This window comes from Argopecten irradians, chromosome 6, assembly GCF_041381155.1.
Source record: "Argopecten irradians isolate NY chromosome 6, Ai_NY, whole genome shotgun sequence".
NCBI lineage: Eukaryota > Metazoa > Mollusca > Bivalvia > Pectinida > Pectinidae > Argopecten > Argopecten irradians.
The window spans coordinates 39,808,237-39,824,642 of record NC_091139.1 but is presented as its reverse complement, the minus strand read 5'-3'; the positions used below and the strand labels follow the sequence as shown (position 1 = coordinate 39,824,642).

Sequence of the window (16,406 nt, the reverse complement as noted above, 5' to 3'; positions counted from 1 at the left end):
AGGGGTGTGTTCAATATCATCGACTGTACTAGTGAATATCTACAACGTAATAAACTAACTCAGGGATGTGTTCAACGTCATCGACTGTACTAGTGGATACCTACAACTAAATAAACTAACTCAGGGATGTGTTCAATATCATCGACTGTACTAGTGGATACCTACAACTAAATAAACTAACTCAGGGGTGTGTTCAACATCATCGACTGTACTAGTGGATACCTACAACTAAATAAACTAACTCAGGGATGTGTTCAATATCATCGACTATACTTGTAGATATCTACGACTTATTAATTGACGTGTGAAAACTAATTAATTGAGAATATCGCCACCTTAACAAACTGAATTAGTTAATATGAACATGCACACTTTAATGAACTGAACTAGTAAGTATGTATTGACGGAAGTAGGAAATATCTACAACTCATCAACTTAAAACGTGAGTATCTATTATTACACGGACAAATTAACAAATTAAAAAGCTTCTCTGACAGAACAAGTGAAATCTACAACTGAATGAACTAAGAAGTTTAATGCTATGTTTCCATCTAAATAAAACTTAGACTAGGTACTACAATGTATAATGAACTTTATAGTGATACTTACTTGTCCCAGCACCATTTGCTTTTATATTCTGTGAAAGTATTAGTACATTGCCTGAAATAAAGCATGCCACATCTTAGATATAAAAACATCATCATCGTCAATTAATGTCCATCTGGTGTCCGTCCAGTAGAAAGGGCTTCCGAAAACAAATAGAAAAGACGTAAATTTTCGTTTTCTTTTACGATTATTATGAAACACAAAACATGATTTAAACGACAACGAAATTGTTATTGGACACTTCCACCCAGACGGAAGGACAGCAGATGGATATTTTATCATGTACATCATCTGAATTTATAATAATTGGTGCTCACCAAACTGTATACAGTTGTGGGATCGTACAACCTTACATCATATGGCTATTTCAAAGATGTAAATAAAGATGTAAATCGTCAAATTAATTATTGGTGCTCAGCAAAACATAACATAACATGGTGAAAGTGGATAGTGAAAAATATATACAAGTGGCAGTGAGATACAGAAAACACACATACACACACAGTGAAGAATATATGAGCTTATTTTATAATTAAACATAATTCTGTATATAAAAACAAACGATCGCTGACTCCACAGTTATCGGGACCGGTCTTCCATGGAGTTTACCAGAGAAATGTGTTCCATTACATAGGTCTATGTACAGTGTAATATTACTCAGTGTTGTTCCGATAACATTTCGTTGGCCACTGATATATTTGGGTTCGTTGTTCGGAGAGAGCACAGATTTGGCAGAATTGTGCGTATTTTAACTTCACCTACAATAATCCTAAATGGACCACGATAAGATTAATTTGTCTAGTTACATCCTAATCACCAGATGGCCGACAGACAACTCGTCTTCACGGCAGTATCTCCATGGCCAGGCCATCAGCAGAGGATGGATACATATTAGTCAGTAAGAGTAGAAACTATTGCCATAATCCTTTGTTTAATGGCTGTTGAATTTTACATTAGTTTAATTGTTATCACTTTCTTAAAAGTTTTGAGAGATTTTGTTACGTGAATTTCCCATAGATTAAAAGGCTGATCTTTGCCACCCATTAGACATATATACAGAATGAAGGCGTTACGGTTTCCATAGATGTAACAGTCTTAAATAAAGAAAGAGAAGTTCATTGATGAAAGGAAGTAAAATAACAGTTTAAAGTTAAAGCTATGGTATTGTTTTACTCTTAGGTGATCAAGGCTTAAAATCGATTTAATATTTTCTATGCCGTCTAATTTCATTTTCGCGATGTTTTGGACACTAGATGACTTAACATCAGTATGAATTTTCCTCAATAAGTATAGACACATGTTTACATACCAAAATAGCATAAATATTAAATATTGATAGTTTTGTATTTAGATATCGAGATAGCGACTCCGAATCATGGTACGACCTTTAATGATCTCGGACGCTCAGTAGGCCGTAAAACAAAATAAACCCAAATTAATATCAGGATTGCATTAAAAACAGTGGCAATTGTGTGACGAGTTTTGTAAAGGTAGATGACAATACGAACTGAACATTATAAATTTTCTGTTAGTGTTAATGAAAGAACGATGAATTTCTTGGTGATGAAACAATAATGTATCTCTACCTATATATTATAACCCCTCAGACGACGACCTTGTCTTGAGAATTCCTCTCACTGAAATTGACAGCACATCAATTATATTTTAAACTCAGCTTAAAATAGTGTTAGAAACCCAACGCTGATGGGACTGTCGAAAGGTGGTATTCACATCATTTTGAAGAATTTCCATAAAACCGACATCTGTCAAGGAATAGGCAGAAAAACCTACAGGAATCCTCTCCTTATCACATATAGTATTTATGTAAGTGCTCAAGATGGATGATATGGTAAATAATGATCATCAGTTGTCGGAACAGCGAGGGAAACAAACTTAGATAAATGGAGGATGATTCAACATTGTAACATTCTGCAATGTTTTGATGCAGACATTAGCATTATATTTAAATGAACTGGTGAGTTCACGTTCAGCGACAAAAATAAATTGTAAGTACTACTTATGAATCGCCATAGCCCGTATTGAAATTGTTGAAATATATAGTTACGTTTTAAAGACTGCCATTTTATTGCTACTACTATCTCATAGCTATCAACGACAATTTTGGGGCGATTCTACTAAGAACATCATAAGCAACATTTCCAATAATGATAATGCTCAGGTATATTAATACATAATGTACGATAATGTTATATTTTTTCTCAACCAATAATACAGAAATCGTATGAATGACCTGGGTTAGTTGCTAAGTGGTACATTCAATAATTAACTCTGGTTGGATTATTTGTATTTACTTCTTTTAACACCTAGATCAGTTATGGACGTGGAGGTAAGAAGTCGAGAGATTCTAGTTTAGAACCTATAGTTATACTCCATACACCTGTTACATTTCTACCTCCCTAGCGATCTACATTACATAGGTATACGGTACCTGTAATTGCCGACACCTGATACCTACATTAACCAATTTTATGGACCAAATCGTCCGAAAGGAATTCCTTACACCGACTGTAATTATATCAACGTTCACTATCAAAAGGGCTAGTGGTATGTTAATATATTATGCAACTGCAAGCATACTTAACATAAATGAAAATATGAAATTAAAACTGCGACAAAATATCCCAAACATGGTTTTTTCTTCATATTACTTTCGCTTTGATCTAAGTGAATTATTGGGTTATGTCAGGCTTGAATATCTTACATACATTAGTGTACGATTACGTAGCACGCGCCCTTGTTCTGTAATTAGACACGTTTAGCCACCTATTTTGGAGGGTCAAATTTAAGGGTTTTCGACATAAAAGAAGAAAATTAAATTTTGAACGATTCAAAATACAACAGACGTGCTTTAAATGTTAAAGATTATCATTATACGACCATCATCCTACCATTAGTCAGATTAAATTTTCGTAGCTTCAGAAATATCCCGCAAATTTGAGAAGATATATACCACCGCCATGCAAACTATCGGTTATAGATTGGATATTTTCATATATTTTTAAAACCATATATTTTTTCTGTCATGGCCATACTAATTGCTTCACTAAACAGTTTTCTATTTCACAGGGTATACTGCTTACACCTGCTCTTCTTTGAGGATATGTCATTTAATTATTTTGGAGAACCTTTAAACTTAGGTTGATAGAATCTGATCTTCACTAATAAGTATGTATTTTCTTACGTTCATTCTTTTGAGGGATGCCCTTTTAGTTATTAAGTTCTTCATTGTGAAATAATTTTACCCAAACCGAAGACAAAAGACACGCAGATTATCTTGATCTACCCACAAAATGCATGTTAGTTCATAAGCTTTTACGTACGTCAAATTCACTTACAACAAAAAAATCAATAAGCCGAAATAATTCTTCCATCAAATACTGATCATCGGACATCCACACTGTTGTTGGGAACATTGTCTTTATTTCAAAGTATATATTGACCAAAGTCACATTATAATCTGGCTGAAAGTACAATATTACCAACAACTGCTGAGAATCATGGCAATGTGTCATATATAAACAATTCATGCAGCCACCTGATCTCGATTCTCTCTCTGTATTTTATAGTGCGTGTTTACTGTTGTATTTTTCATATAAAATATATTATAATCCCAATGCACTTAACAAAGTCGTCATAAATCAAAACACTTTGGATACCTTCCAATATCGTTTCTGGTCTACACTTAATTCAAGAGTGCATAATTCAGAACGAGACAGCACCACGTTACAATATACGAGATTACGCCAGATTCTCGTTGACCCCCCGCGATCTCCCCTGGTCACACTGTTTCCATTTATCTTCCAAACCTTGTACTACATCATACACATACGATTTAACACGTGGAACTCTGATAAGGAATTTTTGCGTGCATAAAAATCAAATGGCACACTTATCCTTGGTAGTCCGTAATATCGAATCTACTTCCGTCTAAATTCGTATATGTCGGTTTAGACGTTTTTGGCCTTTGTCTGATTACTTATTACGTCAGCTAAAAACTAAACGTTGACTTCATAGTCCAGATTAAATCAATTCCGGCATATAAACTCTCTAAACTGTATGTTAGATAAAACTAAAAAAACTCTTTAATGAAACATACATGATGTTTGAGTAGAGAGAAATACGGATATAATTAAATCATAATATGTTTATATCTATCGGTAATATTATTTATAGATTGGTTATTCATTTAAACAATCAGGTAATATTGTATAATTAGATTATTCGTAGCATCATAATGATTCGCTGGCAAACCTGACTTGAGTAGATATGTGATTACATCAAAATGAACTTTAGATATCACCATGGAAACCCCCTAAAACGACTTGGTGATCTCACGATTGCTGATAACAAGTGACATCATTTAATGGATAAGTGGTGAAGCAGAACTTCGCCTGCACTTGTTTAAACACATTTCTAAAACAAAAACAAAAATTAAAAACTTAAAACAAATTAGAAATAAAATAAAAATCAGTCTCAATGTTATTCATAAATATTTGCTAATTGACACTTTACATTTTAAGAATAACACTTTTCAGCGCGTTATAAACAGCTGAAAGGAATATACTATTAAACAAGAGCACGTATATGTTTTAATAACTGGTAAAAGCGCGTAAATGTTTAAATTTTACATTTACGTAAACAATAACACTATTCACCAACTTCATCGGGATACTTGAAATTCTGCAGCATCTGCAGGCCTGAGGAAAGAGCACAGCTGCATCGGATGGCAATTACTATCTACCGGTTCCCTATAAAACCATCGTTTATTTTCTAAACAGCATTTGTCTACTTCAATCGTGGCGTATCAGGCTGAAGATAAAATAGATACTTATTGGTTATAACGGTAATTACCTGCTGGGTATGTACAGTTATAAGTCGGCACACCTTCACTACGATAGCAATGTTTGATTCACGTTGTGTCATAAGTATGCTGAAAGACATTTTTTTATTTAATTTTTTACGAGAAACAAAAGTTTATACAATTCTTCGGTGATTTGAATAATGTGTCCGCTAATGCGTGCTATTTGAATCTTCAAAATTTTGCAGTCACTAAATATACATATTCCTAATCGTGTCACTGCTTGTGTTGTCTTTTGTAAATAATGGTTTGCACGCGCATAATTAAACATATGCACGTGCCATCTGTCCCTCACCCCATCACCTCCTTCGACACCTCACTTCGCCACTACGACATAAATCATGGGAGTGAAAATTGAAATCTGATACGTAAGTTTGATGTGTAGAAGTGTGCACAAGGCTGCCATCTATTACAGACGAGACTTGACTTTAATGACTTATTACGAGCGGAATGCTGCACAGCCAATTTAGTTGAGAATGGTAATTTAAAATTTGTCTAGAAAGGTGATTTACAACAATTTACCGGGATATATCACATCCATCTTTGTTTCTTGTTTCCGTGTTGGGTTTCCATGGAAGACTTCATCACCGCCTCGTTTTCATATTCATTATGTCAATAAAACCATAATATTCAGGATTCATATATTTTTTGCGCTACTAATGCTTAGATAAATGTTGTTCTTGATGTTTATTTTTAGAATTGCAAGATCTCGACACTTTAACGTGCACCATACAATGAAACTTTACGAATTCCCCACTGTAATGTCCCAGTTTACAGATGGGATCGCACTTAACAACCCATCAAACTATGTTTCTAGATAGGTATATAAAAGTATCAAGTACATTTTTATCCGGAAGAAAATGTTATTCCCTGAATATGCAGAACATGCAAATGGTAAAGTTATGAAATCATAATGCTATTTTATTTAATAAATCGACGTGGTTTAAACCATTTTCATTATGAAGCTGTGTTTTAAAGTCCATTAATCATATTTTACCTAGTGTCACTCAGTTTAAAGACGCTTACATTAATAGTAGCAATGTTGTCTAGAGAAGGAGATGAAAAGATCACACACCCAGATTACACAGTAATGTTTGTAACCAATCACTAGCTCTTTATTCCAGATACTTTGGAGTCTTCGTTCGTCTAGATTAACTTCGTGTATCTGTGTACATTCATACAGAAAGTTTAGTTTAATTAGTAATTTTAGATAAAGTTGTCATCCATAATAATTGATTTTGGCATTTATCACCATTTGCGAATTTCAGAATGACGACAGAAATTTTACCTACGGTGATATAACGCTTTTATGGCCTCTGGCATTCTACTAATAGCTCTCCATCGTTTGATCGAGTCGTATTTGCTAACACCTGCTTTTCTCTGGGTACTCCAACTTTCCTTCGCCAACAAATCTGTAGATTTATCAAATATACATAGTCAAAACACGTATTACCAAACAACCCATTCATTCCTATTATATATTGTTTTCCCATGCCTCATTTACTGTCCTACTGAGAAAGACTAATACAATATTAGGTCAGTAGATCTCCACTAATACAATATTAGGTCAGTAGATCTCCATTCGGAACACCTATTGAGGCAGAAGATGATCATTCGGAACACCTGTTATTTCTATTTCCGGGGATTTTTTTCTTGATTTAACATTTATGATCGAAACCATTTGTAGTGTTCAGGTTTAGACATTAGTCTAACACATGGACATTGTCAGGCGGGACCTCCCTATATATCAGCTGATGTAGAATGTGAAGGTCAATCAAAGACAGCCTATATTATAAGTAAATCAAAACACAGCCATCTTAATCTGACACCAAACTACAGTGTTAAGGTCTGCTTTATATTAAGTTGCTTGACAGTTAAATATAAAGAATCATATCCATTGCTAATGTATGCAAGTCAAAGTATCAAGTCCTTTACAGTTGTAAAGGAAATTTTCGCTTCATTTTATATTTGTAGCGGTTTTGAATTAAACCTTGATAATTCACCCGAACTCATCTTTTTGATTTTAAGAAAACTTGTGATGACATATTTTTGGCATTACCTTGACCTGGAGAACTGTACTTTCGGTTCCTATTTGCTGAACAAAAGGATATATCTCGAAAAACATGGAGAAAATGACGTGAAGATGTGGGATTTTAATGCTGAATTATATATCAAAGACACGAAGAAAGAAATATTTCGTCAAAGTGATGTTTTCCTATATTAAGTAACACTCCACTTGATAATTTACAAGGACCCCCTAGATCTACGATGACGCCGTCCACAGATCTTAAACCCACTGCTCCCCAATGCTATAATCCAAGAGCTAATTCTGACGGCCACATAGCTCCCTTAAATCAACACAAAATATTCCTGTCATATGTAAGTTTATCTATACGGGGCAAGGTCAAAGGTGGCTTGCTCCCATTTCATTTTATAGCTTTTTGCAATAACTTTGTACATCCTGTGTAATATGGTTGTGTACCCACCCCCTACAGAGGGAAATAATCAACTTTGTAACTGTCTGACGTTGATGTAGCACGATAAAGAGGTAACTACTTAATATTTCACGCTCGATGTAACTTGTAAAACTTGGGTTGTTTTTATAAACACACTGACACATGTCGGTATGTGAGTATACAGTGATATAATAGGATAAAAGATCAGATTGCCAGACATTTATCTCCTCTTGCTTCGAAAGACGAAAACAAATGAAACTACTTTCATTGCATAATTGAAGTTATGGCCGAATCGTTAATAATTGACCACCATGTGACATTGAAATAAATGTTTATTTCCCAGTTCGACACCACATACTTCCTCGCTTTCATGTAAAATGCAACTGATTTCCGATAGCAACCACGCAACAGTTATGGAAAAGTCATCAAAATCTTATCAGGTATTACTATTTTTGTCTTTCAGAACGGTGGGTGTCATTATGACCTAGATTTAAATGATGTTGTCGCTGTAACCTATATCTGTATGGTGGGTGCCGCTATGACCTAGATTTGTATGATGTTGTTGCTGTAACCTAAATTTGTATGGTGGGTGTCGCTATGACCTAGATCTCCATGATGTTGTCGCTGTAACCTAAATTTGTATGGTTGGTGCCGCTATGACCTAGATATCCATGATGTTGTCGCTGTAACCTAGATATGTATGGTGGTGCCGCTATGACCTAGATATCCGCAGTCAGTGTCCCATGGCATATATTGGTATGATTTTCGTGGTGACCTAGATTTTGTTATGGAGTGTCTCTGACCTAGATTTTGTTATGGAGTGTCTCTGTGACCTAGATATTCTATGTCGTCGATGAAGCAGATAATGTTACCCTTCCGGAATCCCTGGTTCTACCTTAAATGTTACGTTTGGATGAGGGTTTTATAAACATGTTGGATGTCACTTTTATTTATAGGGTTTTTATAACATAGCCTTGCTCATGGGTTATCTTAGCGATGATCGTAATCTTGTTAAATTACTGATAAAAACCGTTGAATGCCTTTCTACACATATAGTTCTTTTTATAACTTATTCCAATTAAAATCAGATTAACTCGGTCACAAAATACAAATATTTATAAACAGTCTTGATTTAGTCATGCCACGTTATATTAAGGCAGTCCATATGTAACGTTTAAAATTGGAAGCTAAATATACCGATAACTTTCTTTTTATCTGTTTGCTTATTCAATCAGGTTTTGATTCAAATAATTATGTTGATTCAACTGGCTGCAGTGTGCACATGTGTGTAGTAGGTTAGGGGGAACATCTTGTGTGTGTAAATGTTTGCATGCCTACCTTCAAACACAGTCTTTGATGTATTGTTCAAACAAGGCGTTTGTTTACATGTTATAATCCAACAGCCAACCCAATAAAATCTGGAGTTTACCCCAAAGCCCCTACATAAATAACATGTACAGTAAATGTTTAGTGCAGATGAACTTTTGCATTCGTTATTTGAATTGAACATGTTGAATGCGCTTTCTAAATATTTCTTGAATTGGAACTTTGACACGGTGAATATATGGCGCTGTTTTCTATTCAGCCCGACTGTTTTACTGTTGAGACTTGTCCATCGTTAATTGGATGAGATATTCCAGTACACGTAAATAAAGTCTCCTAAAGAGCTCGAGGTTACACAATTGTAGTGTGAGATGTTAAGGTAATTGTTAATTAGTTAAAACAGGCAACGAAACTTTAATTATTCATAAATAGTTATATATATTTCCATGTGAAAAATGAATGAACAGGAAACAGTTGCCAAGAACATGGATTTATCAATAAAATATTGCTACAAAATGCAATAAACGTATAAAAGTTTATATACAGAAGATAAAATAGTTTAAGAACAGCATTCCACGTGAAAGTGTATCTTTTTTGTTTATATATTAATATATGCATTAATAGCGCTAGTGTAGCCGTATCGTAGCCACTTGAATGTTAACCAGATGTCGACCCGTCTTCACTCAGCACATTATTTAACGTTTTCTGAAAGCAATATGAGCAGTAAAACTTTTTATTTTGTGTCATCGCCATTATTAACTACACGACCCGGTCAGACTCCAGACATATGGAAAACTCTTATTGGGCGCATTCGATTGGCAATGATTGTTACATTACGCTGCTGCCAGATTGCAATTCCACAGTTAGCACAAACACGGCCGTTGTGATAAGATTGTTTCTAAGTTAGGGGGCATAGCTGTCTTATCTCCGGATGAGTCATAGATAGACATCTTGAAATCAGACATTAGATAAAGACTATTGGTTACATGATTATTGTCATAAATACGATACCCTTGAAATCATATATTAAATTAAAACACATTAATTACAGGATCTTTAATTATGTTGTATACTGATTGAATGAAGCGATGTTACCGACATTAAAATGTAAGCCTATTTATGAGGAAGAGAGTGAAAGCGACCCTCTCCTACCTCTGTCACCAACGCCTCTGTGCCGTTGTATGTAAACATTCTATAGTTGGAAATGTTAAATGTCCTCCAGTTTGTAGCCTCCTCAATGGTCAGTCTGGAACAGGTGCCCATAGAAAACTATTGTAGTCACATCAATGGTCAGTCTGGAACAGGTGGTCATAGAAAAGTCTGTGATATATCATCTTATCAGAACCCAAGCAAAGGTCAAACCACCATGATCCCACGGCATGGTGATGCCAAGAGAGTATACGGAAGTTCAAAACAGATCAGAACCTCCTACCTACATTGCGCACCAAAGAGTATACGGGAGTACAGAACATATCAGAACCTTATTCCTACATTGCGCACCAAAGAGTATACGGGAGTACAGAACATATCAGAACCTCCTACCTACATTGCGCACCAAAGAGTATACGGGAGTACAGAACATATCAGAACCTCCTACCTACATTGCGCACCAAAGAGTATACGGGAGTACAGAACAGATCAGAACCTTCTTCCTACATTGCGCACCAAAGAGTATACGGGAGTACAGAACATATCAGAACCTTATTCCTACATTGCGCACCAAAGAGTATACGGGAGTACAGAACAGAACAGAACCTTCTACCTACATTGCGCACCAAAGAGTATACGGGAGTACAGAACAGATCAGAACCTCCTACCTACATTGCGCACCAAAGAGTATACGGGAGTACAGAACATATCAGAACCTTCTACCTACATTGCGCACCAAAGAGTATACGGGAGTACAGAACAGATCAGAACCTCCTACCTACATTGCGCACCAAAGAGTATACGGGAGTACAGAACAGATCAGAGCCTTCTACCCACATTGTAAAGCCCTGAGAGTACACGGGAGCTGAAAATCCAAATCATAACTTTCTCCATAGAATAAAGACCATCACCATAATGGACTTCAAAACCTATGTGATAAGATATTTTCCAATAGTAAAATTCGAGTTGTTTTTTTATAATTCGAAAAAATTCCGTCGGTAAGTACACATTGATATACTAGGGTAAAATGTAGGAATTTGCATACTTCGTCAATTTCAATCCTGATGTGGTGTCTTCTGGTATTGTTTTTGACAAAATAAATTCATCACAAACAGGCACACAAAAAAACTTTAGCTGCAGGTGTTAGTTGTAATTGGTGATGGGAGTACTGTCTGTTTAATTCAATTAACTAGGGATGCAGGTAATGATGAAAAAATCGTCCCTGTTTCCAAATTCTTTTCGCAACAATCTTGATGCGTTAATCTAACATTTCCATTTCAAGTGTCAAGCTATTATAACCGAGCCGGCCCGCCAATGGAAAGCGTCAATGCAATGTTGTTTATCAGGGGTGCCTGCCCTGGAGTAAACTGAGCAGGGCAGTCTCTTCCTCCTCACGTAGAATACAATTAGTTCGGCTATTTATTATCCGTGTATATACTTAGTACAGTAAACATCGGTATAACCAGTGACATCGGTCTCACTAAATACGTCATTCGTTAATAAACATCGCTAATTGACCAGATCGCCCCAGTGTTGTCTAGGTCAACAGGGCCGACGAGTTTCTATTAGGCTGGGTATGAGGTTAAACATATGTTTATTGGCGTATTTACAAAATACTAATTACAAAAAGATAGATCCATGACAGTTGGCCTATTGTACTAATGGTGAATGTCGTGTTTAAATCAGAAGGAAATCGGTTAAAATATCCATGTTGGTCGATTGTTTGGGCCTAACGTCCCTTCAACATAATGTCATTCAAGGACGACCTCTCCTGTATACAATGCGATGTTTGTGTGTGTATGTCTGTATACAATGTGATGTGTGTGTATGTCTATATACAATGTGATGTGTGTGTATGTCTATATACAATGTGCTGTGTGTGTATGTCTGTATACAATGTGATGTGTGTGTATGTCTATATACAATGTGATGTGTGTGTATGTCTATATACAATGTGATGTGTGTGTATGTCTATATACAATGTGCTGTGTGTATGTCTGTATACAATGTGATGTGTGTGTGTGTTATATACAATGTGATGTGTGTGATGTCTGTGTGTGTGTATGTCTGTATACAATGTGATGTGTGTGTATGTCTGTATACAATGTGATGTGTGTGTATGTCTATATACAATGTGATGTGTGTGTATGTCTATATACAATGTGATGTGTGTGTATGTCTGTATACAATGTGATGTGTGTGTATGTCTATATACAATGTGATGTGTGTGTATGTCTGTATACAATGTGCTGTGTGTGTATGTCTGTATACAATGTGATGTGTGTGTATGTCTGTATACAATGTGATGTGTGTGTATGTCTGTATACAATGTGATGTGTGTGTGTGTATGTGATGTGTATGTCTGTATACAATGTGATGTGTGTGTATGTCTGTATACAATGTGATGTGTGTGTGTATGTCTGTATACAATGTGATGTGTGTGTATGTCTGTATACAATGTGATGTGTGTGTATGTCTGTTTACAATGTGATGTGTGTGTATGTATGTATACAATGTGATGTGTGTGTATGTCTGTATACAATGTGATGTGTGTATGTCTGTATACAATGTGATGTGTGTGTATGTCTGTATACAATGTGATGTGTGTATGTCTGTATACAATGTGCTGTGTGTATGTCTGTATACAATGTGATGTGTGTATGTCTGTATACACTTTGATGTGTGTGTATGTCTGTATACAATGTGATGTGTGTGTATGTCTGTATACAATGTGATGTGTGTGTATGTCTGTATACAATGTGATGTGTGTGTATGTCTGTATACAATGTGATGTGTGTGTATGTCTGTATACAATGTGATGTGTGTGTATGTCTGTATACAATGTGATGTGTGTGTGTGTGTGTATGTCTGTATACAATGTGATGTGTGTGTATGTCTGTATACAATGTGATGTGTGTGTATGTCTGTATACAATGTGATGTGTGTGTATGTCTGTATACAATGTGATGTGTGTGTATGTCTGTATACAATGTGATGTGTGTGTATGTCGATACATGGTGTGTATTGACAATGTGATGTGTGTGTATGTCTGTATACAATTGTGTGTGTGTATGTCTGTATACAATGTGATGTGTGTTATTCTGTATACAATGTGATGTGTGTGTATGTCTGTATACAATGTGATGTGTGTGTATGTCTGTATACAATGTGATGTGTGTGTATGTCTGTATACAATGTGATGTGTGTGTATGTCTGTATACAATGTGATGTGTTTGTATGTCTGTATACAATGTGATGTGTGTGTGTGTGTGTATGTCTGTATACAATGTGATGTGTGTGTATGTCTGTATACAATGTGATGTGTGTGTATGTCTGTATACAATGTGATGTGTGTGTATGTCTGTATACAATGTGATGTGTTGTATGTCTGTATACAATGTGATGTGTGTATGTCTGTATACAATGTGAGTGGTATGTCTGTATACAATGTGATGTGTGTGTATGTCTGTATACAATGTGATGTGTGTGTATGTCTGTATACAATGTGATGTGTGTGTGTCTGTATACAATGTGATGTGTGTGTATGTCTGTTTACAATGTGATGTGTGTGTATGTCTGTATACAATGTGATGTGTGTGTATGTCTGTATACAATGTGATGTGTGTGTATGTCTGTATACAATGTGATGTGTGTGTTGTTCAATGTGATGTGTGTATGTCTGTACAATGTGTGTGTGTAGTGTCTGTATACAATGTGATGTGTGTGTATGTCTGTATACAATGTGATGTGTGTGTATGTCTGTATACAATGTGATGTGTGTGTATGTCTGTATACAATGTGATGTGTGTGTATGTCTGTATACAATGTGATGTGTGTGTATGTCTGTATACAATGTGATGTGTGTGTATGTCTGTATACAATGTGATGTGTGTGTATGTCTGTATACAATGTGATGTGTGTGTATGTCTGTATACAATGTGATGTGTGTGTATGTCTGTATACAATGTGATGTGTGTGTATGTCTGTATACAATGTGATGTGTGTGTATGTCTGTATACAATGTGATGTTTGTGTATGTCTGTATACAATGTGATGTGTTTGTATGTCTGTATTCAATGTGATGTGTGTGTGTGTGTGTATGTCTGTATACAATGTGATGTGTGTGTGTATGTCTGTACATGGATGTGTGTGTATGTCATATACAATGTGATGTGTGTGTATGTCTGATACAATGTGATGTGTTGTATGTCGCTGTATACAATGTGATGTGTGTGTATGTGTGATGTGTGTGTATGTCTGTATACAATGTGATGTGTGTGTATGTCTGTATACAATGTGATGTGTGTGTATGTCTGTATACAATGTGATGTGTGTGTATGTCTGTATACAATGTGATGTGTGTGTATGTCTGTATACAATGTGATGTGTGTATGAATGTCCGTATGTTTTGGAAGGCTGAAATAATAAGTAAAATATCTCTTCGCATTAGTGGGACTATTGAACTTTTTATAGTGCTAGCTCACTGAGACATAACACCAGAGACACCAAATAACAGGGCACAGAAACTGCCACCAAATGACAGGGCACAGAAACTGACACCAAATGACAGGGCACAGAAACTGACACCAAATAACAGGGCGCAGAAACTGACACCAATAACAGGGCACAGAAACTGACACCAATAACAGGGCATATAAACCAATAACAGGGCACATAAACTGACACCAAATAACACGGCACAGAAACTGACACCATATAACAGGGCGCAGAAACTGACACCAATAACAGGGCACAGAAACTGACACCAATAACAGGGCATATAAACTGACACCAAATAACAGGGCGCAGAAACTGACACCATATAACAGGGCGCAGAAACTGACACCAATAACAGGGCACAGAGACTGGCACCAATAACAGGGCACAGAGACTGACACCAATAACAGGGCACAGAGACTGACACCAAATAACAGGGCACAGAGACTGACACCAAATAACAGGGCACATAAACTGACACCAAATAACAGGGCATAGAAACTGATACCAAATAACAGGTCACAGAAACTGACACTTAATTACAGGGCATATAAACTGACACCAAATAATAGGGCACAGAAACTGACACGAAATATCAGGGCACAGAAACTGGCATCAAATAATAGGGCATAGAAACTGACACCAAATAACAGGGCGCAGAAACTGGCATCAAATAATAGGGAACCGAAGCTGGCATCAAATAATAGGGCACAGAAACTGACACCAAATAACAGGGCACAGAAACTGGCATCAAATAATAGGGCATAGAAATTGGCATCAAATAATAGGGCACAGAAACTGAGATAGGTACATAAACTCTCAAACTGAATTGAGCACCATATAGGATTCCGTAACAATTTCAGGGCATATCAAAAGCGGAGAACTTAACATAGTGCCATGCATCTCAACAACGCAACCACATGCCAAAACTATGTTGTTTTAAATGTTCTTACAGATTCTGAGTTATCCTTTTAGACATCCTGATAACGAAAACTAACATATGTTCATGTTCAGTGCAAATCTTTTTCCGTTGTTTCTTTTGGCGTCTCCATTTATAGCATTACTACGTATAACTTCGCCTCGACCATGGTGGACATTTAACATCGCAACGTCAACGACATCTAAACATACTGTTATGATACCAAGTAACGGAATTATCAATGAAAACGGTCGCGCGGCTCTTCCGTAAACTTCTCTACCATATGGTACCTGGCAATCAAGTTTGTATAATCTAGTGTTACTATTTATACCCAGCATCAGACACACCAGAAATTGAAAACCAAAAATATCTCTATCTAATACAAGTATATGCTGTGTTACCGCTACGGAAGGTATCAGGATGGAAATAGAGCCATCCTGTATCTATGTGGTGCTATAAACGACCTTGGGCTTTTCTTGGAATTATTATTCTGATGAGAGAGAAAAACGTTATTGAATTATGAACAAATTATTGTTTACACTATTGTTTACTATAACCATCACATGTATGTTGGCTT

General features: G+C 36.0%; 1 protein-coding gene across 8 annotated transcripts in view; it reads right to left on the bottom strand.

Annotated features, from left to right (window-relative positions):
- The window catches only part of LOC138325861 (collagen alpha-1(II) chain-like), a 56,693-nt gene that overhangs the window by 25,056 nt on the left and 15,231 nt on the right, over positions 1-16,406 (bottom strand). For 7 of the 8 annotated variants that reach the window (XM_069271830.1, XM_069271832.1, XM_069271828.1 and 4 more), the window contains exon 2: positions 610-660. The exons of the other annotated variant lie outside the window; for it this stretch is intronic. In XM_069271830.1, the coding sequence (XP_069127931.1) occupies positions 610-660 (51 nt within the window). The remainder of the gene's footprint in view (positions 1-609; positions 661-16,406) is intronic. 8 annotated transcript variants of the gene reach the window in all.